Source organism: Heterocephalus glaber, unplaced genomic scaffold (assembly GCF_053883595.1).
Source record: "Heterocephalus glaber isolate CG9 unplaced genomic scaffold, H.glaber_assembly_v1.0 deba00001504, whole genome shotgun sequence".
NCBI classification, from domain to species: Eukaryota; Metazoa; Chordata; class Mammalia; order Rodentia; family Bathyergidae; genus Heterocephalus; species Heterocephalus glaber.
The window spans coordinates 19,160,959-19,186,367 of NW_028258324.1; the positions used below are offsets into that span (position 1 = coordinate 19,160,959).

The following is a 25,409-nucleotide window of genomic DNA, read 5'->3' on the forward strand; positions in this document are numbered from 1 at the left end:
ATAACTTCCTCTGCCAATCACGTGGAGCAAGTAAAAGTCCTCAAGACCTAGACCAGATGAAGCTTTGCCACCTTCCCCGGTGTTCCCTGCCTCATTCTCTTCATCAGCTTGTTCTAAAGCCTCATGAGTTGAAAGGTTATGTGGGATTGCTGTGTGTGTAGGGTCTGAAGCCATGGATGATGGATCAACTGGCACCATGGTCTCTGATGGTAAAGAATGCTGCCCACATTCAATTGTGACAAGTTTGTGGCACTTCTTGTGAACTGAGAGTTTACAGTTGGTGCACTTATACACCTGGTGGCCAAGTCCCCCTACATGGTCTGTGCAGACAGTACAATGAGCTCGCCTGCTGAAGTGTTTGGCCTGAAAAGTGTGGCCATTCACACAATACAGCTTTCTCCAGTGGCCTGCAGCTCTGTGGCAGATGGATTTCTCTCCTCCCGGACAAGGCACTTTAGGATGTTCTGGTATACAGGGCGATGAGTGAATTAAGAGCTCAGAAAGCCTAATGGCCTCTTCTAACTCCAACTGAGGTGACACAGTATACAGGTCTCCTTCCTCCTCTACCCAGTGTGTGGTGAAAAGCTGTTTATTGTCCAAACACCACACATCTCAATCTTTATCACACAGGCCCTCAAAGTGGATGGAATTCGCAAGAGACCTTGTCATGATGTCTCTTCCCAAAATCAGAGCCAATCGGGTAGAGGTGTGGGTGGTGGAGGTGCCTGAGAAGAAGGGACCATAGATGGGTTGGCTGCCCAGGGAAACAGGCAGGCAGGGCTTAGAGAAGGAGAGTGACCTGACTGCCTGCAGGGACCACACTGGCCGGAATTCTGCAAGGCTCTCTGAGAAGTTGTTTCTAGTAGTGGCGGCCAGGCCTGGATGGATGAACACCAGGCTTCTCAGTGTCTCTTGAGGGCCAGTAGCTGTGACTTCAGTCTCACCCCCTGGACTTTGACTCTCTAGGTTTTCTGTGCCCGGCTCTGGGGAGACCTTCCCAGAGCTACTGGGTGTTTCTGGGCCTGGTGATACTTGCCCTGTGCTCTTCCCAGTTTCTGTGCCATTGGTATTTGGGCTTAGGGAGACTTCCCTGGGGTACCTTGATTTTGGTAGGTCACTGGTAGTCACTCCCAGGGAGACCATCCCTGGGGTGTCTGTGACAGTTGTGCAGCATCTGGATGGAGTCAACCGTCTTCTTAATCTTTCACAGATACTTTTTCTACCTGGGGTACTGAGGCTGCAGCCTCTTGAAGTACAGAAGCAGCTCAGCATGTTCGCTGTTGACTGTCTCCAGCCAAGTGAGCTTGGGAGATGGCTGTTACTAGATTGTGACACCCATTAACAAGGGTTCCAAGTTCTGTTTGGAGATGTTGCCAAGGAAGTGAGCTCATGTCTTGGGGGTTCCATAACCTGAGTCTCCATGTAATAGAAAAGCCTATAGCCCTGTAGGGCTAGAGACCCCAAGGCAGGGAGAGATGAGCCCCTCCCCAAAGGAGTTCAGATAGCTGGCAGAACAGGCTTAACCACCCATAAAAAGCTGACAGTCTGCTGAGGTTACACCTCCTCTTCATGCTGTACCCTGCAAAGCTTGGTTTGCTAAGATCAAAAGGAAAAAGAACCTTGGCCCTAAGATGTAAAGAGCCCCTGAAAAGACCCTTCCCTGTTGTCCCTAGTAATGAGCTAAGTTAATCATTAACCAATCAAGCAGGGCCGCCCTCAGCCCAGAGGCAGGATAGGCCCCAACTACTAGAAAACCGGCATCTTGAGCCCCCCTGCAATGGTGGTTCCATTTCCAGCACCCCTGCCTGTCTCTCTGTGAGAAGGTAGCTGTACTCTTGCATTCTTTCTGAATAAATGTACAACTTCGCTTCTATGCTTTTGGTCTCTATCTGATTCTTCCACAACCGTCTGCATCATAGGGAGTCAGGCCTGGGACTGTGGGGACTCTCCCCCTGTCTCCGCCCGTGACAGCAATTTTTTCTTCATACTAAATAAATCAGTGGCAACTTATTTTGTTATTTTTATCTAAGTATCTATGAATATTTTTATCTATTTATCATCTATTTGTTAGTTTTTCACTTTTGCATTACTGGGGCTTATACTCTGCATCTCCTCAGTGAACTATGTCCTCAGACATTTTACTTCAGATACCTACTAAGGGTCTCGCTAACTCACCAAATTGGTCGGGCTGGACTCCACCATGTGACCTTCTTACCTCAGCTGTCCAGAGTGCTCGGACTGCAGTTGCACATCATCCTGGCTGATTCAATGTGCAACTACAGTGGTCTGGTGTGCCTTTATTGCAGAGATTTTCTTCACTTTTCCAATAGGCTTCCATTTTCATCAAGGAGCCTGAGAGAGGCCCTCTTTCTGTTGCTCACTTCTACTCTATCTTCTGGAGCTCAGAACAGTGTCCTTTATGACCCCCTGTGCCTCTGTGCTGTGGATCCAAATACTGTCTCAGTGCAGCCACGGGGGCGGGGCGGGGGAGTGGTGCTGCTGGCACTCGAGCAGCTCACCTCCTCGGCACTGGGGGCAGGGACTCTGCTCCTCCAGTTTTTCGCTGTTTTGCCCTGTGAAGTACATCTGAGGATTTTATGTGGCTATGGTGTCCCTGGGCCTACTCTAGAAAGTTGTATAACAAAATTCTTCTATGTGAGGGTCAAACTGATACCAGCAATGTTGAGCTATTGAAATCTTGATTTCAGGATCTGCAGAGATGAACCTGAAGAAGATAGCTTGTACAGGACACTCCCCTTCAGCACACTGCTTGTTCACCCATTACAACTGTGTGGCTGGCTGGGAGCAGCAGCATTTATCAGGAAGAGAGTATCAGGTCACGTGTTGCCAGCAAATTGTTACCTGCTTCCAGGTGTGGTGGAGGATGCTTGTAATCCCAGCGCCTGGAGACTGAGGATATGCATTTGAAGTCAGCCTCAGCTACATACTGTGTTCAAGGCTACCCCGAACTACATAGCAAGATCCTGTGCATGGGGCTGGTGTGGCTGCTGCACCTCCATCACAGGGGCTCTCTGATGTCCAAGAGGAGGCAGCACAGCTCCTTATCCTCCCCTCACTCCCAGATCCTGATGTCATCACAGAAATCAGCATCCTGGTTCCATTATCACTGCATAAGGAACCATCTCAGAACATAAAGACTTCAAATATCTTCAATATTAGGGACCATGAGTCTGGTTGCGTCATGGCTTCTTCAACTGACCCTGCCTGCATCATTCTTGGAGCAACATTCCATTAATGGACATTCTCAGTAGTATGCCTTGAAAGAACATCTACAAGACACTGATGGATAACCATTGCTGCTGTGCATGACGAGAGGCACAAATCTTTCTTGCTGAGATCAGAAATATGGCAAAGATTTCTCTTCTCACAAGTTTTCTTTTATATCATAGCAGAAGTTGTAGCTGTGCCTCAGCTAGCCGAGCCCAGTGGCTGCTGGACGCCAAGGCCCGAGCACCTGTGTGTGGTGGCAGGAGTGCCATGGACTCCCGCTGCAGCCAGTGTGTTCATGGGGGGGGGGGGGGATTGGGGGGGCGGTACCTTCCGGTGCGTGGCTGGGATTCATTGCCCTCTCTCAGCAATGACGCCAGTCCCTGAAGGTCAAGAACAAAAAGCTGGGGCTGGGGATTTAGCTCAGTGGTTTCACCACCTGCTGCACAAGCACAAGGACCCGAGTTCGATCCCCAGTACCAACAACAACAAAAAAGAAATACACTGGTTAAGAGCATTTTCAGTGTGTGTGACTGAGATCCATATTCAAATCAATCTTACATTGGGTCTGGGGATTTAGCTCAGTGGTTCCGCAGCCTGCCTCGCAAGTGGAAGAACCTGGGTTCGATCCCCGGTACCAAAAAAAAAAAACCAAACAAAAAAAGAACAAAAAGCTGGAGGAGGGTGTAGAGCCCAGCGGCCCCAGTGGCAGCAAAGAAGTCACTGAGACAGAGGGTGCTGGACGAGCTCAAGCGCTACTACCACCGCTTCCATCTGCTGTGGGAAAGCTAAGGTTTTGATAACTTGATAATTACAGTAGTACATTGGTTCAGGGACTTAATTCTTTCCACAATTTTGGTTGCAAACCAAATCGGAGGGTTACTGTGTGGTTGGGTAGCGTCTCAGGGGACAGGACCTATGCGAGCTCCAGGCTGCTGCACACCACCTTGCCCTGGGGGGGGGGGCTCCGCCCTGCTGCTCCCTGGGGAGGCCCATTGTGCTTGCAGCCCGGGGGCAGCGCCGCGACCTGTCGCCGCCTTGTCCTCCTCCTCCTCCTCCTCCCAGCATGGCATGCAGCGTGAGCCCCAGAAGGAGTGGCAGCGACGCCCAGCCCAGCCGGGGGCCCGCCCAGATGTCTCCATGCTGCGGGTGGGCCTGTAGGCCGTGCGGGGAGTGGCGGCCTCGGCTTGTAGGTAGGTGCGCGGGGCGAGGCGGGCCGGGCGGCTTGCGGGGCCTCCAGGCGGTCGCGGGGCCAGTGCTCCTCGGCCCGACATGCTCCTTTGTCTGTGGCTGCTGCGCTCGGCCTCGGGGAGCCGTGAGGTTACGGCCGCCGGGTCCCAGCGCCGCTGCGCAGCCCCTTATATAATATATACATACATACATACATATATATGTATATATATATTTTTTTGGTACCAGGGATTGAACTCGGACCTTACGCTTGCGAGGCAGGAGCTGGAACCACTGAGCTAAATCCCCAGCCCTTATATAATATTTTAACTTCTGCTCGTATTCTCTTACACACACACACACACACACACACACACACACACACACACACACACACACCTCAGATTCTTCTGCTTTTACTAATGTATGAGCATGACTGGGGAGATGATAGGTTTTTTGGTGGGCATTTATAACATGCGTTTTTAGTCCAACAACTTTGTGAGTGAACTGTCATTAAATGTCAAGTAATAGGGACAGAATTCGGATCGTTTAATCTTAATGATCCCCTATGTTCTGAATATGGTGTTTCTCCATGATTAGAAGTTTTTCTAACAATTGGAAAAAGATATTTCTACAGTATTATTCAGATTTATGGAGAATTTTTAACAAGAACAATTTTTTTATGAAGAACAATTTGTTGTGGAATCAAGGCTTGCCTTTATTTAATCACAGAAAAAAGTTTTAAACCTTTATTTTGTTAGGTGCATTTCAATAACCAGGGATTAATTTTTTTTTTTAAAGTAGCCAGAATAGAATGAATTCACTGAATTTCAATCACCATCCATTGGCTATATAACTTCATTTTGATGCCTTATTTGTATTATTCTTTCTAAATTAATTTCACATTTTTAAGCCAAAAAAAAAAAAAAAGAAAAGAAGATTAAAGTAGTGCTTATCAAGAATTCATTTCTAATAATGAGCTTTTGATGTCAAGAATATAAACACTTCAGGCTAGAAAATAAGTAAAACTGAGTACAGGAAATAATCTGACTTTTAGTAGTGGAAAAACCCAAGAGCCTATAATAAGAACCAGAATGCCCCTGCAGAGATTAGATTATTTTACCATTTATAAAGAGTGAAGGGAAAAAACACACCATAAACTGCAACTTTTAAAAAGTTCCCTGAAGGCACCACACCCTGTATGATATTTTTTAAAAAAAGGATTACAGAATTTGGCAAACTACATTATACCCTGAAGTTACATCCTTAACGCAATAAAAATTTATTTAAAACAGCAAAGTGGAAAGAAAATAAGTTATTGTTTATTTTGCACACATTTCAAGAATAAGCTATCCAATAAGTGTTTTAGATGATAATTTATTAAAAAGTCATAGTTTGAAATTACAAAGTGAAAACTATTGCTCAATTCACTTTCTGGTAATGGTTTGGAATCCTCACAGCCAGAAAATATTTCATTCTTAGAATAAGTTTTCAGAATTTAAAATTAAAAACTACTAAGTATGCCTAAATACATAAAAAACTGTATGAATATAAATAGGCAACAGTATTTGCTTAATTTATAGACTGACGACTGTGTTCATATTCACACTAAAGAGAGTTCTAACACTGATCATTCTGTTGTTGAGACTCAAAAGAAAGACATTGATTATACCATGTGATTTAAAAAATTTACTAAGACTCATATTATTTGCTCTTAAAAACACATATTTGTCTTGGAACTAAAGTTCTGACCAAAATTATAAACTTTAAATGTCCTGAGAAGTTTAATGTGTTAAATTTGAGGTAGACCCAAAGGGATTCTGAAGGTGTGCATAGGTGAATCTCTGTGAAACTAATTGGTAGACGTTCATGGTACAGTATTAGTACATTGGACAGGGAGCTACAGAACTCCAGGTAGTAGGAAAGAGGAGAGGAAGAGAGGACAAAAACCCTGTGGGTAGATTCTTGAAAGGAAAGCAGAGTAGTAGATGAAGCAGGCCCAAAATGGAGTAAGGAAGCCCAAAATGGAATCTGCTGAGTCATGACCCTCTAGAGATCTTGTAAAAAACTTCTGTGAGGTGTCCTTTGGTTGTCTGGGACCTTCAAAGAACATGATTGGGTAGGCCATTGGCTCAAGGGTGCATGGGCCCTGCATGGGGACTGTATAAACATTTCATAGATTAGACCCTAAAAAGTATGTGGTCTCCTATAGGGTAGAGATTATATTGCATACACAATGGCCCAAGCTCCCCTTTAATCCCCTTAAAACCCTTACACAAAGAGCCTTTATGGGCATCCTACAAGAACCCCCTCCTGGCTAGCTGGAGCTTTCCTTTTTTTTTTTTCTGTACTGGGGATCGAACTCAGGACCTTGTGCTTGTGAGGCAGGGGGCAGAACCACTGAGCTAAATCCCCAGCAGGAGCTTTCCTTTCTTGCCTTTATACCTTTTAAATAAATTTGCTTATACCCTGCCACCTCTGTTCATAGGGAGGAGGTACCCTACTTCCTCTGATACCCTACCTATCACCATGGAACCTGACCCCAGCATTCTGATAAGGTATTTGGAAACTCATCCAGGATTCCAAAAGGAGGTAGGTAAAGTCTATGCTTCCTACACTTTTTGCTTTCACTTTACAGCTTTCTGCTCAAACCAATATCAGGACCCCCATTGACCAATTAAAAGTGATTGTCATGATTGCCGATCTTGAGGTCTTGGGGGAAAGGTTTCACTGATGTGGGCTGAGGTGATCCCACTCTAATACTAGTGGAGGAAATATCAACCCAGTTTTGCCTCCGTTTTCCTTTTCAATTTGATCTTTCTGCTGGCAAGGGAACAATCTCTGCCCTTGGTGCTCTTGGCTCTTCACATCCAGGGTCCTTGGACATACTGCTTCTTAAACTTGCTGCAGGAATTAGAGGAAATGAATATCCTTTCTCTAGCATGGCTCCCTTTCTTGACAAGCTGAACCAAGAGGTAAAAAAGACCCCATATTTTGTCTCATCTTAATTGTCTGGTTACACTCTTTTGGGCATTGGTCAGTTAGTTAAAGATCATTTGGGCATCCACCATTTCAAAGACAACCATACAAAGATAACTTGGTCATGGGACAGGACATTGTGGGCTCTGCTGCGCTCAAGACAATTTTCATACATCTGCTAAGTTTATATTTTATGTTTGTACAACAAAAAAGATAAAATGACTGTGTCACATAATCTTTTCTGCACTCTAAATTTTTGGCCCTGGTTACTGTACTTCTGAGTTCTAAGGGTCTAGCCCATAATCCTTTGTCTCCTTCCTAAGTCACATTCTTCTGTCACTCAAACTCTTCGACCACTCCCACCCACTAAGTTGCTCTTCTAGCCTCCTAAATATCAGATAAACTGGTGCTTTTATATAAAAACGTAAATTTTGAGGTTCCATGAGGACAATTTACAAAGCTAGATACTGTATCAGATGAAAAAAAATGGCTCTAGAATGACATACAGCCTGCACTGGGTCCTAATAGGTAATAAAATTGGTAATTCCTTTCCAGGGATTCCAGGGGAGAGAAGCCTTTCTTTCTGATGACCTTCAAAGAGTTAACAAGAGCCCATTGGGGCATATCTTGGCTGATTGATAAATTACTTTTAGATTCTAATTTAAATTGATATTTTTGTCTAATTGACATGCTTAAAACATTTCTTGTACATTGAGGTAGTTCTTAAACTACAGTTACAGGGTTAATTACAGGGTTGCTCTTCTGCTACTTTCCACTTGGTCTAAGGATGCTACTCAAGGTCGCTTTTAGGTCTATTGGTCAGTGAGTTCTAATTAAAATATAAACTTCTGTAAACTCACTCTGGACCAAAAACAAAGCATACTAGTGACATATTGAAATCCATGAGACATTGATTAAGGGAAGGGTGAATTTTGCCTAGCGTCTACCAATAAAAATACATTGTAATGTAATGCTGCAGTGTATTATCTAAAAACATAAGTAAGCAAAAATGTACAGGGAATTCTACAATACAGTAAACAATGATGAAAATGCTATTTCTTTTTTGGGAGGGTGTTTATATGGTCAAAATGACAATAACTGTTGATCCAATAAAAAATTATTACACACCTGCACTAAAAGATACAGAAACATTAATACACATTAAAGTAGTGAGACATGGCAGAATTCTGGACATATTTAAAAAGTATACATATACTCCGATATGAGTATGAAGAAAAAGGAAGAGTAGACCATGACTCCAAAATTCTTGGTATAAACAACTGAAAGAATAAAGAGTTAGCATTTAATGGAATAAGGAAAATACAAAAGGAGCAAATTTGGGCTATAGAAGATAATAAATTCAGATTGGGGTTGTCTTGGGTTATGAAGTAAAAACCATCAACGAAGTAGGAACCCCTGCTTGGGACATTCTAATGTTTAGAGGCCAAGATGTGCAAGAAACAGCAAAGAAAACTGGGAATCAGAGCAAGAGGAAGGAAGTATGAGAGAATGTGTTTACTAAAAGCCCACTAAAATTCTTTGGTGGAGGAGAGTCAGTAACAATATGAAATGTTGACAGCTCAGGTAATACAATTTCAGAGGTAGACATTAAAAACAACAATTCTACTGGAAGGTTAGGGACAAAAATCCAACTGGAATGAGTTCAGGGGAAAAAATGCAAGAAGGCAAATTAAAAAAATGAATATAGGCAATGGTTGCAAGTAATCTTGCAATAAACAAAGGACTTTCAGTGGGCTTTGACTAGGACAAAAATATTGGAAGAAATGAAAGATAAACAAGAACAGATAGGTAGGATTATAGATACAGTGATGACAACTTTTAGAAGTTCTTTTCTGGTTGTTCCTATTTTCTCAGTGAAACAAGGAGCAAGGTAAGATGTATTAGAGATATAAGGACAGAGATGAAGCTATGACAAGTCATTCAGAGCAATGTAAGAAAACAAGACTGAAAAGTTTGTTTAACTACTAAGCAACTCACTGATGCCATGACCAAGTTTCGGGCAATCCTAATCAGCATGCTTATGTGACTGCTGAACAGTCTGATTTAATAAAACAAAATGAAAAACCTATTCTATGTTTTGTTCTTTTCTTTAATTGTTCTCTCAAAATAGTTTTTCTTTTGAGCCTTAGTTTTACTATCCTAAAACACTATCGTCTGATCTGCTTATGAATATAAAAAATAACATTTCCCAGTAACCTATTTAGAAATCTATGGTTCAGGAATCATTTCCCCCTTCCCAGAGTGTATTCTAGATCTGTGTTCTTCATAGCCTAATGTCCTTTTATTCAGGGCCTAAACTGTTCCCCTTTTGGCTTTATGTTCCTTGATTACAGGTTTTGCATTATTCCTAGGTCTTGTTTTTTTCTGCCTCACTGTATTCACCCTCCTCTTATAATAATTTCCAGGGTTTCTCCTTTTTTGTCATATTCTTATACTGCATATTACTACCACATACAATTTCTGGTTTGTCAAGATCCTACAGCTTCTTCCACAGCCTTCTCTGTGTTAACTCAATCTTTGTATGACATATGCCTATAGTACTAGCAAATGAAACCAAGTTGGCACAGTAACACTGAATCCCAATACCAGTCAAGTCTCTTGCAGTTATTTCACCTGAACTATTATTTTCCTCACAAAATACTTTCATGAGGTGATCTTATAATGAAATTTTATTGGAGAACTCTCTTAAAGACTCTAAAATCAAACAATTTCTTATTTCAACAATAGAAAGCATAACTCCAATAAGCCCCCATTGAAAGTCTACTCCATAACTGAAGTATCAAACCCCCTTGAACTGCACTGCTAAAAGAAAGGGGCTAAAAAAGCATTTACTAAACTTCCCCAGGAAGACTGTATAAATCTGGCAATGCTTAAGTATATATCAGACCATACCCAAGAGTACTACCTAGCCTCAAAATTTAACTGAAAATTTAAACTTAAGATAAACTTTGTTCTTAATAAGGCTCAGGAAATTATAATTTATTAAGTATACATGGGTGCTACTTACATTATGTAAACTGATTTAGTTTAAAAAGTCAAGTGGACAATCTAGATTTCAAAACCAATATAAGTAAATCATCAGATATAAACAGTAACTTAAGTTATTCTTCAGCTCCAATTTAAAACAAGCATTCAGGATTTTCTAGTATCTTGAATATCCCCATCTTCTCCTTAATTGGTCCTGAGGCTTTCATTTGATCAATAAGATCACTTCAATCTAACAATAACTCTAGATCTTTATCACTGATGATTTTCTCCCTCGATTCTTTTATTTCTCTTTCATAATCTCTAGATTTTAGTAATTCCATTAATTCTTTAGGATCTAAAAAATTCTTAGATTGATTTAATCCAGATTGACCACCTTTGAAATGATTTTTGTGGATGATCAACTTTTCCAGTTTTCTTTTAGCAGCTGCTCTTTCCACAATTTTCTGATCAATGGTATTTGCTGTAACAAGCTAATAAACAACAACTGGCTTTGTCTGACCAATTCTATGGCATCTCTCCTGGGCTTGAAGATCAAACTGAGCATTCCAATCACTATCATAAATAAAAACTGTATCTGTTGCATTCAAATTAATACCAAGGCCACCAGCTCATGTACTCACTAAGAAGATAAACACATCTGGATCTGTGTTGAAGTCATGCATATTTTTTTCTCTCTCTGAATAAGACATGGATCCATCAAGCCTACTAAAGTTGAAATTTCTAAGATGGCAATAATCCATCAAAATGTCCAACATCCGTGTCATCTGTGAAAAATGTAACACCCGTGACCTCTGTTTTTTACTTCTGGCAGCATTCGATCCAAAATTAAGAATTTTCCAGAATTTGTAACCAATTCTTCATCAATCTTAAACTCTTGTGTAACAGGGTCCATAGGGTATTCAATAAGATATGCATGATTACAGCACTTATGAAGTAGCATCATTATGTTCTGTAGCTTCAAATCTATTTCAGATTCCATAGGGATATTCACTTCCACAACAGGCCTTTCTCTGTCTACTTCTGGCTGTATTTGACTGATCATTTTTTCCAACTCATTAGGAAAACCATCTATTTTACTGTAATTTATTGATTTTCTAGTTTGGCATTTTGGTTGTCCATTAGGACTTAGCCCAACTGTTTCCTTCTCACTCGATCCAAACATGTTGGCAATTATATGATTCACAGTGGCTGTATAGAAAACCTCCTGTTTCTTTGAAAGTGGTGCATAAACAACTACTTCTCATTTAGGAGGAACTTCAAGAGCAATGTCAGTCAGATTTTAGTCTTCTCAGTAAGAAAGGTGTTAGAATCTGGTGCAGCATATGTAATACATTCTGTTCTCTTTCTTTAGCTATAATATCTTCAGCAGTTTTGGAAAGTCTAGTAACGTCAAACCAAGATTCAAAGCTTTTCAAGTCATCAAATACATCTGGCAACAAAAAATTTAGCAATGACCAAAGTTCTGATAAATTGTTTTACAAAGGAGTACCAGTCAAAAGAAGTTTGTTATCATCATTGAACCACTTTAACTCCCTGATTAGATGGCACTTCTTATTCTTAATCCTGTGTCCTTCATCTACAATTAAGTACTTCCAAAAGCAATGCTGTAATGCATTTCAGCCTCTCATGGCTATTTCAAATGATGTGATCACCACAGGATGAATCTGCAGTGTCTTGGTCTGTTTGTGAATGCTCTTTACCAATTTTCAATGTTCCTGCTGGCTTCCATGATGTAACATAGTAGGTATATCTGGTGTAAATCTTCTGAACTCAGCAATCCAGTTAGGAAGTGTAGACAAAGGGCCACAGACAAGAAAAGGTCCAGGTACTCCTCTCTGAATCATCAATGTAATTGTAGCAATGCACTGAACAGTCTTGCCCAACCCCATTTCATCTGCTAATATGCCATTAATTCCATTTTCCCAGAGCATCCTCAGCCATTCCATGCCTTCTACTTGGTACCACCACATCAATCTTCCTGTGAAAAGCTTTGGTTGCTGAAAGGGTACTGGCTGTCCATTACATTTCCTAACTGGGTCAAAAAAGAACTTAGAATTCTGCCTAACAGTTTGAGCCAATCTATCTTTAATTATGATATTTGAGTCTTTATTTTTCTGAAGATCTTCTACACAGATATTAGTAGAGGAGGAAATTTTATCCTCATTCTCCTTTTTATTTTTTTAGCCACAGATAAAATTTCCTCTTTTGACATGACCTCTGAAATATTGTATGATTCATCTTCTCTTCCTCTTTTCTTTTTCATGACTAGATTCTCTTCACTTGCATCAACTGAAGTTTTACCCTTTGCAACTGTTAGAGATTCCTTTTATCTCTCCAATCTCTCTTTCTTCTTCTGTTCTAATTGCTGCTGCTCCATTTTAGTCAATAAAAATTTGGAGTAGATATTGCTCTTTTCAAGCAAATGTTGAAGTCTTCAATACCTAATTTCCGTGGATTCTCGGTCCCAAGATAGGCAAGCCTTTTCTAGCATCTTCTGCTCTATTTCAAGTCCTGCAGCCTCAAGCTGCTCTTCCTCCTCTAGCATGGCTGGGGTAATCATGGCAGTCTCCGATTGTCCAACCATTTCTGCAGCTAGGGACCCAGGAACCTGGTTGACTCCTCTTGGAATCTGCAAGGCTGCATGATAATTACCTACACAGAGACCGGCAGCCAGCTTTCTAACCAAATCCAAAAATGCTATTTCTTGAGAAATCTGACTTTTACTTATGAAAAAAAGTTAGCATTTATACCTCCTGAGTGCAAAGAAAGATTCCCTTGTTTTTCTCAAATCTATAGGCTAATTTCATCAGTTGTTGTATACCATAATAATAATGTTTAATAATATGGATAAAATTATATTACATATAAGTTGTACAGTCTAGTAATAGTTTTAAAATTTGGATTTTAGGTGTCATCTTGCATGTCTTTCTGTTTAATATGCACATTTATATTTTTATCCAGTAACCTGTAAATGTTATTTTAGAAATTTATTATTTCCTTTTTAGCCTTTCCTCCATCTCTGCATAACTTTTATTAATTTTCTATTATTGCGATGACAAATTACCACAAAAAATAAATAAAATAAAATCCAAGAGGCTACTAGCCTTTTTATCAAACAAAACAAAGCAAAATGATAAGGTGGAGAAAAATATATTTTAAAAAGCTACAACCAAAAAAAGTTATAAATAAAAGATCCAGTTTTGCTATGAGAGGATTTTACAGAATAAGATTTTGCCCTACGAAGGTTTTTTTTTTTTTAAAAAAGAAAAGATAGTGGCAAAACTTAGAGGTTCAAGTATGTTGAGAAAAGTTTATAGAAGGTGAGGTTTGTTTTTTTTTAAAAAAAATAGGCCTGGGGATTTAGCTCAGTGGTTCAGCTGCCTGCCTCGCAAGCACAAGGTCCCAAGTTTGATCCCCAGTACAAAAAAAAAAAAATCTATAACTATATCTATATCAACTTATATATAGGTATATATATGAATATATATACTTGTTTCTTTTAAGTTTTTGCTCTTCTTGGTTTGTTTAAGCCTAGGTTGTTCCTTCTGAACTTTTTTGTTGCTCGAAGGTGGCTAAGAGACTATAACACTGATTCTCAAATTGTCAGTGACTCCTCCCCAGGTCCCAATTCTTCTCTCTTGCCTGACTATGCTTCTTCCTCTTCCTCTTCATCCTCCTCTTCCTCCTCCCCCTCCTCCTTCTTTTTCTTCTTTTTCCCAGGGATTGAATTCAGGATCTTGCATTTGTGAGGCAGGTGGCCGCACCACTGAGCTAAATCCTGGCCCTGACTGTGCTTCTTATTGCTTCTCTAACCTTAATGACACAGGACTTATACTGGGGTTCCTTGGACTCTCCCGCTGTAATGTCTCCTTCCAGTATGTATGGGACTCTAATAAAAAGATAGGAAACTTCACTGGGGAACCCTCCCCTCCCGAAAACCAGAATGATAAATCCTATGAGTACCTCGACTTCTCTCATTCCTCCTTTTGTTGGAAAAACAAACACCATAATGATATAAAAAACAGAGATAGGAGCTTTGGGTTGCACTTCCTTGGCGGCTGTCATCATGGTGCAGAAGCTGAAGTTCCACCAGCAGAAGCTGCTGAAGCAGATGGACTTCTTGAACTGGGAAGTCACCGACCACAACCTTTACGAACTGAGCATGCTGTGACGCTACAGGCTGCAGCGGCGTGAGGACTACACACGTATGGAAGACTTTGTCACCTGGGTCGACTCGTCCAAGATCAAGCGACACGTCCTGGAGTACAATGAGGAGCGCGATGACTTTGATCTGGATGCCTAGCTGGTCTCGCTGTCACACCAGCTGCGTCTTCCGGCCAGAAAACAGGCCTGACGCTGGCCATCTGAGGGTGCTCTCGACAAGCGTCCCCCAGTTGCAGATTCTCAGGAACTTGGCTTCTCGACTGCAGGTCACAGAGCCGAGGTGGGGAGGGTCACTCCTGTTCTCCAGGAAATTTTCTTAGAACTGACTACTAGTAATTAAATGATGGTGCCTTCAGACAGTAGTGGGAAGCTGTTTTGTTCTACCCTGGAGATTGTCTGGTGTCCTCTGGTACCAGAAGATGTTGCAGCGTAAAAGCAGGAACATTGCTCTCCTGTTCCTTTACCGTTTTGCAGCAGGACTAATTTCTCCAGTTCATCTAACTCGAATATTTGCTTCTGATCATGAGCAACCTGTGGAGAGTTTGGGCTCAAGTTTCCGTAAAGTGAGTGAGACTTTGGTGTTTAGGGTTCCCCCATTTAAAGGAACACTTTCCTGATACCAATAAATGGCCTGTTCACTTTTTAAAAAACAGAAACATAGACAGAATCCCTGTTAACACTAAATGACACCAATAATAATAGCTGAGATTATCTCCCACAATGTTTGGTCCTTGTACTCAAAGAGACAGGACATTACCTTATCTCCAGATTTTCTCTTTTCACTCTTATCACCCAAAACTATGTGTCACAGCTCCTACAATCACACCATTAAGACCCCCTCTATACATAGACAACTGGCTTTCTAGAACCAGACTTTTCCTCCACAGGCCCATGGTCACCCTGGGTCCCCAGCATCTCCTCCACTGACATAGGTTTGCAATCCATTTTTAAGCTTGCCTGACTACAGGGCAAAACCACCACCATCTCCCTCACAAAAAGTGGCCTCTATTTCCTCTGCAAAAAACTCATACCATACTCTGCCTTTCTCATAGAGGAAAAGATATACTCTTTCCACCGCCCTCCCCCCCATATCTGATTCTTTAACCAATCCACCTTTCAAATATTTAGGTCCATCTCTAATCTGAGCTCATTCCTAGAACAGTCTGTCACATAGTCTAGGTTCAAAAAATTTCTTAAGGGACCCCAGTTAAATCTCCCTCTTTAAATCCCTATGGGAGTGAGCCTGGATCCTTATAAGATCTTTCATACCAATGTTGATGCTCTTGCTACTCCTCTATATTTTTATACCCTGTTTTGTTTACTAAATCTTTCTGTTGGCTTTGTTTCCTCTAGCCTAAAGCTATAGTAGTCATCATCCCTTTTTTCTAACAACAGTTAGGGTCACCTCTTCAGAGGGAGTAATGTAATAGAAATTAGTGAGATAGGAGTTGGGATTCTGTTAGGCAGTAAGGATTCTATTAGGCACCAGGTCCACAATGGAGTCTGCTGAGTTACACCCTCCAGGGATCTTACAGAAGCATCTTCCAGGTATCCTTCAGGTATCTAGGACCTCCTCAGAGCATGATCTGGCAGGCCATTGGCTCAAGGGTACATGGGCACTGCACAAACACTTCATACATTAGACCCTAAATGGTATGTAGTTTCTTATAAGTTAGAGATAATATTGGTTACACAATGGCCCAAACTCCCTCTTAATCCCCTTAAAAACCCTTAGACAAAGAAATTTCATGGGCATCCGATTCAGAATTTGACTAGCTCCTGGCTAGCAGAAGCTTTTCTTTCTTGCCATTATATCTTTTACTTTCTTGCCTTGATACTTTTTAAATAAGTTTGCTTATACCCTACCTCTTTCTTTTATGGTTTCATTATTCATCACTGCAGGACATGACCCCAGCATTCTGATAACAGTGTCAGCTTTCTGTCACTGTAAAAATACTGGAGATCATTAAATTATAAAGAGAAAAGATTTATTTGGGCTCAGTCTTTGGGATTTAAGTCTATTGACTACTTGGCCCTGTCATTTGAGCCTGTGGTGGTATATTGTGGCTGGAACTTGAGGCCAAGCAAAACCTCTCACCTCTGAAAGGAAGTGAAAGAAAAAGAAGCTAGGGGCCCTGTATCCCTTTGAGGGGAGCCCCAGTATTCCAAAGATCTCCACTGAGCCCCACTTCTTAAATGTGCCACCACTTTCCAATGGTGCCACAGGCTGAAGACCAAGCATTTAACACATGGGACTCTGGGAGTCATTTCAGATCTGGTCTATAGCAGTAATCTGTGTTATGCTATGAAGGTCAAAAGTGAAAAGAATATTTGTATTTTTCTCATGGTTTTTTCTAGAAAATTATGTTTTAAAAGTTCACATTGAAAAAAGTTAACATTGATTCATTCTTTCTTCATAATGAGAATTAGCACATAGGTTCAGAAACAACTGAAATTTTGAAGAATACAAAGTCAATTCAATTTTCTAACTTTCAGTTTCATTTTTAAAGATAAAATCCTGCATAATTTTAAATGTCTTCCATAAAATATTTGGAGGTTATTTCATGAAAATTAATGGGCTTTTTTGGTCCTGTTAACCTCGGGCATGGATTAATCCTGCAAAGTGTCTGAGCACTGACTGAGGGCTGTGCATCAGGCTGACAGGGAGAGGATGAAGAAAACGAGAGTGGCTGGATTGCACCTTCTCACTGTTCTGAGCTGCATCTAGAGCTTAGATGTGTTTTGTGCTTCCATGAATGTGACACTGCCAAAGTTGCACCACAATAGGTCTCTAGATTTATAAGTATCGGGACAGCAATTAGTGTGGAAATTCTCTTGTTTGGCCCAAGTTACTGACAATACAATGTTCATGATGTTTCCATAATGTCTGTCGTTCTTCAGAACTATTAAAGTAGGATTTCCCCTGTTCTTTTACCTGGGGAAATATGGTAGTGTGGAGGTACAGTATTGATGCTACAGTGATGGAAATACCTTTCCAGAATTTAGCTTTTTTAGTTGTCTTTTGTTGCTTCTGGGGATTGGATTCAGGGCCTTTCATGCACCAGGCAAGCACTGCATAACTGAAATACACTCCTGGCTCTGAATTCAGCTTATTGAATGCTATCAAAATTTAGCAATTCTATATAATCTTTGAATTCTGTGCACAGATCCAATCAGCAGATACTCTTGCATTCTTTTAATTTTAGAATTAAAAATTAGCTCAATTTTTTGTTTGTGAGCATACATTAGGAAGAAAAATAGACTTTCCTTATATCCTTCTTGCTGCCTCTGCCAAAAATATGTTGCAAAGGAATTGTATTGATCAGGCTTCTTAGTTACAAACAAGTCCACTTAGAGTTGCATTTTAAACTAGCAATTTAGTTCACATTACCATTAAGAGAATTGAAGAAACAAACTGAGGGGTAATTTTTCTGGAATAATGGCCAAAACCATGCCTCAGAAGTGCCCTGGTGAGAAATCTACACTGCTGCACTAAATGTAGATAGCCTAACTTATTGCTGTCACCACTGCAGTGAGTACCTCAAGGGTATTTCTGGCCTGGAACATCCTACCTTGCAAAACTCCTGCCCCACAGGGTGGTACCTCTCCTGCCCCCTACAGAATGAAAGCTCATCCAACAACCTTTTGTTCGTGTTAATATTTTTTTTAAAAAATTTGAAGTTCCTGCAAGTCCATATCATTGGTACTGTCCATATCATATGCCTGCAACTTGTAGGAGGTGGGGAATTCAGCTCTGTATTGGGGGATGACAGATTGTAGAAATGTCCTCAAATATTAAAAGGCTACTCAAAACTAATGGGCAGACACAAGTATGATTAATGTATATGATAGAAATCTACAAACTTCGATTTGCCTGTCTCCTTGTGTCTCTTTGCTGAGAAAAACAGCCTCATGGGATCTTAATGGATGATGTGGCTGAGATAATATAATGTGTTGAATGAAACCAGCTCTCATCACCTCACACATTGGACTAGATCAGAGATCTTGTTTGACTCAAAGGCAACCACATGAAAGCTGACCAAGTTGAATATAAAGGAGTCAGTTGCTTCTTGATGGTTCCCAATAAAACCATGTCCAATGGAAGTCCTCCATAATGAGTCAACATTGTCATAATTGTTGTAGTGGTTTTCTTCATCTCTAACTTTACTGAAAACTTACTAGATGTCAGAAACTTTGCTAAATGCTGCATAATAGTTCATTTAATTCTCTTAACTAGGAGGAAAAATACCATTATTCTGAGATTTATATACCTAATCTAAGACCTATAACATGTAAATGAAACTCTGTGATTTGAACTCAGGGTAACTGGAAAACTCAAGCTTTTAATCAATACTGCATGTCAGTTCATCTCTTGGTCCACATGAATGTGCACAGTGCATAGAGATGGTGGGTGGAGTGAACTGGTAAAACTTCCATGTGTGGGCCATTGATGGTAATGAGGACAATGAAGTAAGGAGTACAATTAAGAACAGCAAATTAAACAAAAATTCTTCAGGATTTTTTTATATGTTGACTTGTGAGGATGAAACTTTGCCTGTAAGAGTGATTAGTATCAACTGTAAGTAAGAAATATCTTTTTATTTGCTAGATTTACTCACCATATTTAAATAATCTCATCCAATAGATTGACACATTTATCCAATTGAGTACATTTTGCGGCTAACTCATCTAGCTAACTCACCAGGATTCAATATTAATCATGATCATGAACCATGCCAAGCTGCCACCTTTCTTCAAGGAAGGCAGTGGAATAGGGCCACATTAGGGATGGGCCAGAATCCCAAAGAGGAGCCATCAAAACTGCCTGATGATAAGGAGCCAGGAGTCTGGAGCAAGAAATATTTGGAGTATCAGAGTTTATTAGCCTAAATCCCCTTCCCCCAGATGATTTTGGCATTCCTGTATCCTCCTTACTCACTGATTTTAGAAACTTGGGGCAAGAGTTTGGTGTCAGCAACCTAGTCCTAACCCTTATCAAGGAACAAAAACTAAAACTTTCCTTTAAACTGTGTGGGCTCTCATCTTTGGAGACCATCTTTTTTTGTTGTGTCGTGTTTTGATTTTTTTTTTTTGTGGTACTAAGGGTTGAATCTGGAGTCTTTGCACTGGACTTCATCCTCTGCTTATTTTTAAATTTTGAGGCAGGATCTCAAAATTTAAGGACTAATTTAAGGATTTGAGAACTAAGTTGCCCAGGCTGGGCTTGAGCTTTCAATCCTCCTGCCTCAACCTGCCAGAGTGCTGGAATTACAGGTGTATTTGTTTATTCTTTAAAGTAAAAATGTCAAAGATTATAAAGGAACACCTGCTCATTATATAAAATCTGGAAAATATAAAAAATGAGAAAGAAAATCATCTATAACTTTTACCACCTTAAACACAACACAAGTGCCCTATTCATTCTTCTTTTCCAGTGTCTCTTCTAGGACAAAATTGTTTCTAGGAATTTGCAGAATTTGTTTTAATTCCAAGTCTTTCTGGTTCTTTGCTTTTGGAAAGGACCAATAAAGAAGATCAGTGGTAATGATTTTAGTGTCAACATCACGGTAATAAGAGACACTTGGAATGATAACTTCCTGAGAGGAATGATAGTGGATCTTTTCCTCTTAGTTCTATTCATGAGTAACTTCCAGTTTACTCATTTATTTTCTAAACTGCCATTTAGAGAACCCCCTTCTAATCATGGGCACAGTTAACAACTACCTCAATTCACATAACTCTTTAATTGTTACTCAGGGAAGAGATTAAGAGTCATGGCTCATTAAACACCTGGAATAGAAGAGTTTGAATTTTTCATTTGAGTATAGTTTGCTATGTTTCAGGATTGCCCAAGGGTTATTATTTATGAAAAGGTAAGATAACTGTCTGAAAGTCAAATGTTATATGCAAACAAATGGAATAGAACCAGGGGATGGAGTCATAAAGAGATTCTTTAGAATTTTGGGCTGAAAGAGAACTAACTGCAAAATTTATAAATATATATGTTTGTATTTACAAACTTGTATTTATATTTACAAATATATATATTCACAATACTCATAAGTATACATATATAAAATCATGATTATGGACATAGTACTAAGTTCACAATATTAATAAAACTGGCTTGAAGTATGTGCCCTGAGTCATTTGCTCTCAGAATTCTGATATCTTATAGTCCTACAAAGGCTTTTGAAATAATAGCCAACAAAAATTTCATTTTTCCTAAGCAACAAGTAGAATCCTGAATACACATTTTTCTGCTAAGACAATTGCAAAAGAAGATATATGTAAGAGAGCATCATTCTCAGCAAATTCTACATAAAGCCAAAATGCTCAAATATCAGCATGTATTTATTGTGGGTATTAAATGGCTATGACTTTTAAAAATCAGTATGAGACTTATCCCTGATTGATTGAATTTAATAGGTTTATAGCTCTTCATTGAGTCAGAGCCTTTTCTTAGGGATGTTGCAATTGGTGCTTTGTAACTGGGGGCTACTGGCTGAATGCTGATGACAGGAGCCCAGGGTATAAGACTAATTGTGCAGTGGGAAGTCTTAGCAGCAGAAGCACTGCCTCTGTGCCTGGAGCTGGCAATTGTCCTATTTTCTTAATTGGTAATATTTCAATTGGCAGTGTCTGGAGAATTTTAGGGTTGTTTCATTTTTCTTGTACTTTTGTGGTATATGGAAGTATTATTTGTAGACACTGGGAATTTTGAAAAACATAATATATATATGTATATGTATATATATATATATAAATAAAGTTTACATATTACTCCTTACATGTAGCAGATTGCTCCATTGATTGTCCCAAAGCAGGCTGTAAGCAGTGCAGGCTGTAGAGTTAACCCCACAACTGGCTTATTTTAAGAAGTGAGTCTGACTGAAGACCATGTGACTCATAGGAGGACTGCGGGTGGTATATAGGTTAGCACAACCTCTCTGCCAATGGTCACAGCAGAGACCAGAGAGACAGCCTATGAGGCTGTGAGGCTCAATGTGAGATAATGTAGCAGCTGAGATTGGGGTGACTCGCACCCAAATGCTTTTCCCAAAGTTAAAACCTTCTTTACTAAAATGACGTGGTTATTAGCCACAACCTATATTTTGTCTATTCTGTTCCTAACTCAAGTATGCTTTGTTTCTTCTTTTACAAGCCTTGACTGCATCAGCAAAGTGTCCATGGCAAATCCACAAAGTACCTTCATGTAGCTCCTTTACTTCAATCTAAGATATCACCAATAAATATCAATATCTCTGGGTGTTCAGGGCCTTTTCTTATTCAAGCCTCTGACTGCATAAGCACTGGTCATGCTGGCTCTCTGTGCATCTGTCTTTTTAACTATCTCTGTGTGTCTGTCTCTTTAATTCTGTCTTAGAGATTTTCTTCTCACCCTGTGTCATAGCACCAAGTGGGAGATTGGAACCCACTGCAGAGGTCTCCATTACCTACATATAATCATTTTTGCATATGTAAACAGGGGTGCATGTTGTCTCCCAGATAATGCTGGAGACATACTAACAAATTTTCATGCTTTGGAACTCCCTTCCCTAAATTCCAAGTTGACTACTCATTTTTGCCTACATGGTTTTCCTTCGAATGCTACAGTTTTGTTTTGTGTTTTAAACATTCACTAACACTCGATTAGATTTCTGGTCCCAGTGAATCTAAAGGTCTTTCCTTCTTTCTGCCCCTCCTCTTTCCTTCCCTTCTCACCTGTCTTCCTTCTCTAAGTTATTGAGAGCCTCCTCTATACCAAATGCTGCAAGGGGCCCTGGAGACACAGTGTTGGATGGAACAGAACTCAGTCCTGCCCTCATTGTAGGGAATGTCCTTTATGGTTATTTCTTCAAATAATTAATCTCATTCATTTTGGATGGTGTGGGTCTGGTCCCCCTGAGAAGCAGACACCAATATGGAATTAGAGGTTCAAGAGATATTGTTACCAAAGGTTAAGTTCCCTGCTCTCTATCTGTCTTCCAAAAACATGGGAGACTACTTTGATGGACAGATGGAGCCAGGTGTGGTGGCACACAACTGTAATCCCAACACTTGAGAGGCTAAGGCAGGAGGATTGTCACCAGTTCGAGGCTAACCTGGACTACACAGTGACTTCAAGGCAAGCCTGAACTATAGTGAAACTCTGTTTCAAAAAACAAACAAACACAAAAGAAAAAAGAAAAGCGCTTATTCAAACCTAGCTCTAAAGCAGACAGATGGGCCTTTTATTGCCTTAAATCTCTATCTCCCCATGTTCAGGTGTGCAAGGGCCTTTACTGTGAGGAAGAGGGGGTGTCTTAGTTACTTTTCTCATTTCTGAGACAAAAATACCGAACATCCAAAGTTAAAGGAGGAAAAGTTTATTTGGCTCACAGTTTGTAGAGGTTTCAGTCCATAGTCACTTGGCTCCAAGGCAGGGAGGCATAGCAGACAAGCATCACAGAGAAGAAACAATTCATTGTGGGCAGAAGGTAGCAAAGCAAGCAAGGGACCTTAGCAGTTTTTTTGGCTCCTTTTATATTCTATCTAGGCTACTGGGATTAGGGCAGTGTTAAATTGATCAGTGGACTGATTTAGTAATCATGCACCCTTAATCCTAGCACCTTTAATCTTAGCATTGCACCATAAATCAACCACACACTCTAGATTCAGCCACCTCTGAAAGAGCCCCACCTATGACTGCATAAGGCTTTAGGAGGACATCTAGACAAGCCATAATGGGGGGGACACACTAGATAAGGAAATTCCTGCACTGTGTCATACACAGCCATTCTCTGCTCCCTTTCTCCCTTGTCTAAATTAGCAGGACCAGGCTGGGGATTTAGTTCAGTGGTTTTGCTGCCTGCTGCACAAGCACAAGGACCTGAGTTCAATCCCCAGTACCAAAAAACCAACCAAACAAACAAATAAATTAGCAGGACCTCAGCCTTCTAGGATCAGAATCTGCCTATGCTTTTTCACATGGATTGGATATTTTTCTGAAAGAAGTATTACTTCTCTGTCCACCTGAGCTGAGAAGAGGGGGTGATGCTTTATGTTCTCAGCATGAGGAAGTTGAGGAAGCAGCATATCTCTTTTTAAAAATCCTAATTTTTAAAGATCATTCTTGACCTCTTGCTTACAATATAGTGGGGGAAATCCCAAGGGAGTTAAAGGAAAGAGCAACCATGAGTAGGTGGGGAGTCTCAGACTGCAAGCAGGTCTGACCACTGTGAGAGAAGTTAGGGAAAGAGGAAAGAGAGGATTGAAAGAGCTTTAGACCATAGAACTGCTCTGCAGAGGAGACCTGGGTTGGGTAGGGATTGCCTGGCCCCTGTACTTCTGCTTCAATCAGTCATTGGTTGAGAGCAGCCTGGGTACATATGATGCCACAGAGGCGGCCAGCTAGCCACAGTCCTTATGCAGATTTCCTCTCAGAGGGAGACCTATGTGCTGCACTCCCATGGCTGCCGCATGGATGGATTTAGGGTTTTCTCCTCAGAGGGAACTTTATTTTCAAGACCTTAGTATAAGTGGGAGGAGGATAGGAGTGGAAGAGGCACTTCATTGATGCCACCATGCAAAGACTGCAGATGTCAGAACTTTACAGCACTCCCACCACCACATACCAGTATGCGTCCCAGTTTTATCAAGGGAACCACTGTGTTATGTGCTTTGAATACTTTATTGAAAGTGTATGTGGGGCTGTTTGTAATGGTGCATGTCTCAGGGTGCCTAAAGCTTCAAATCCTTTTTTCATTCTTGTCACACAGCAGACACCTACCAGAAGGCAGGTACAGGATTAGACACAGAGCAGGCATCTTGAATCACTTACTTCCTCTAGATATTCATCTCACATCCTTCTTGGATGTAAAAACCTAGGAGTACCTTTGATTATGTTTCCTGTATTCTTAAAGAAACAGAAAACAGACAAAGACTCAACACCCCCCTACATTACCAACAACAACTAAAGACTTGTAGTGGAGGAAGAAGAAAGACCAAGCATCTCAGCCTGTTTGTACTTCTATAACAAAAATACTACAGACCATGATGGCTATAAGCAATAAACATTTATTCTTACAGTTCTAGAAGCTAGGAAGTCCAAGATCAAGGTGTTAGGAGATTCTGTATCTGGTAGGTGTCCATTCTCATAGCTGACACCTTCTCACCTTCTCACTTCCTCACATCATAGAAGGTGCAAGGCAGTTTTCTGGGCACTAATCTTACTCCTGAGGCTCCATTCTCACGATCTAGTCACTTCCTAAGGGCCTACCTCCTAATACTAACAACTTGGGGATGAATATTTTTACATATGAATTTTGAAGGAGACACGAACATTCAGACCATATCACCAAGCAAGAAAATCAATTTAAAAATAAAAACCACAAAGCCAAGTGATCATCTCCAGAACAATTATAATCCAGCTGCATCCTTCTCCAGGTTGCCATCTGTCTTACTTACTTTTCTTGCTGCTGAGACAAAAAACCTGACACCCAAAGTTTAAGGAGGAAAGGAGTCCATAGTTGCAGAGGTTTCAGTTTTTGTTGGCTGGCTCCAAGGCAGGGTGATATGGCAGAGGGACATTGTGGAGGAGAAACAGTTTGTAGCAGGGAGAAGGTAGCAATGCAGCCAAGTAGTGAAGAAACAGCAGCAGCAGCAGCAGCCCCGCCTTCCATCTCTCCCTTTATATTACATCCAGGCCACCTGCCCTTTGGTCTGATACCCACATCCAGGGTGTAGCATCCTTAATCCCAGCATCATACAATTTAATCCCAGCACCACACACCCTAGATCCAAAACTCCCACCTATGCCCACATGAGGCTTTGAGGGACATTTAAATACAAGCTATAACACCACCTCATTAAAGATA

At 40.6% G+C, this 25,409-nt stretch overlaps 1 protein-coding gene and 1 pseudogene across 5 annotated transcripts in view; one reads left to right on the top strand and one right to left on the bottom strand.

Annotated features, from left to right (window-relative positions):
• Positions 1-3,618: 3,618 nt before the first annotated feature.
• LOC147825265 (uncharacterized) overlaps positions 3,619-25,409 on the top strand; it is a 43,542-nt gene continuing 21,751 nt past the window's right edge. Inside the window, exons 1-2 of one of the 5 annotated variants that reach the window (XR_015440845.1) lie at positions 3,619-4,421; positions 6,887-6,990. Coding sequence is in view for 1 of the 5 variants with exons in the window: in XM_087186298.1 (XP_087042424.1) it covers positions 4,295-4,421; positions 6,887-6,990 (231 nt within the window). In the remaining 4 variants the exon portion in view is untranslated. The remainder of the gene's footprint in view (positions 4,422-6,886; positions 6,991-25,409) is intronic. The other 4 variants (XM_087186298.1, XR_015440844.1, XR_015440843.1 and 1 more) reach the window with 4 other exon arrangements.
• LOC101697014 (lymphoid-specific helicase pseudogene) lies at positions 10,518-12,972 on the bottom strand (annotated as a pseudogene).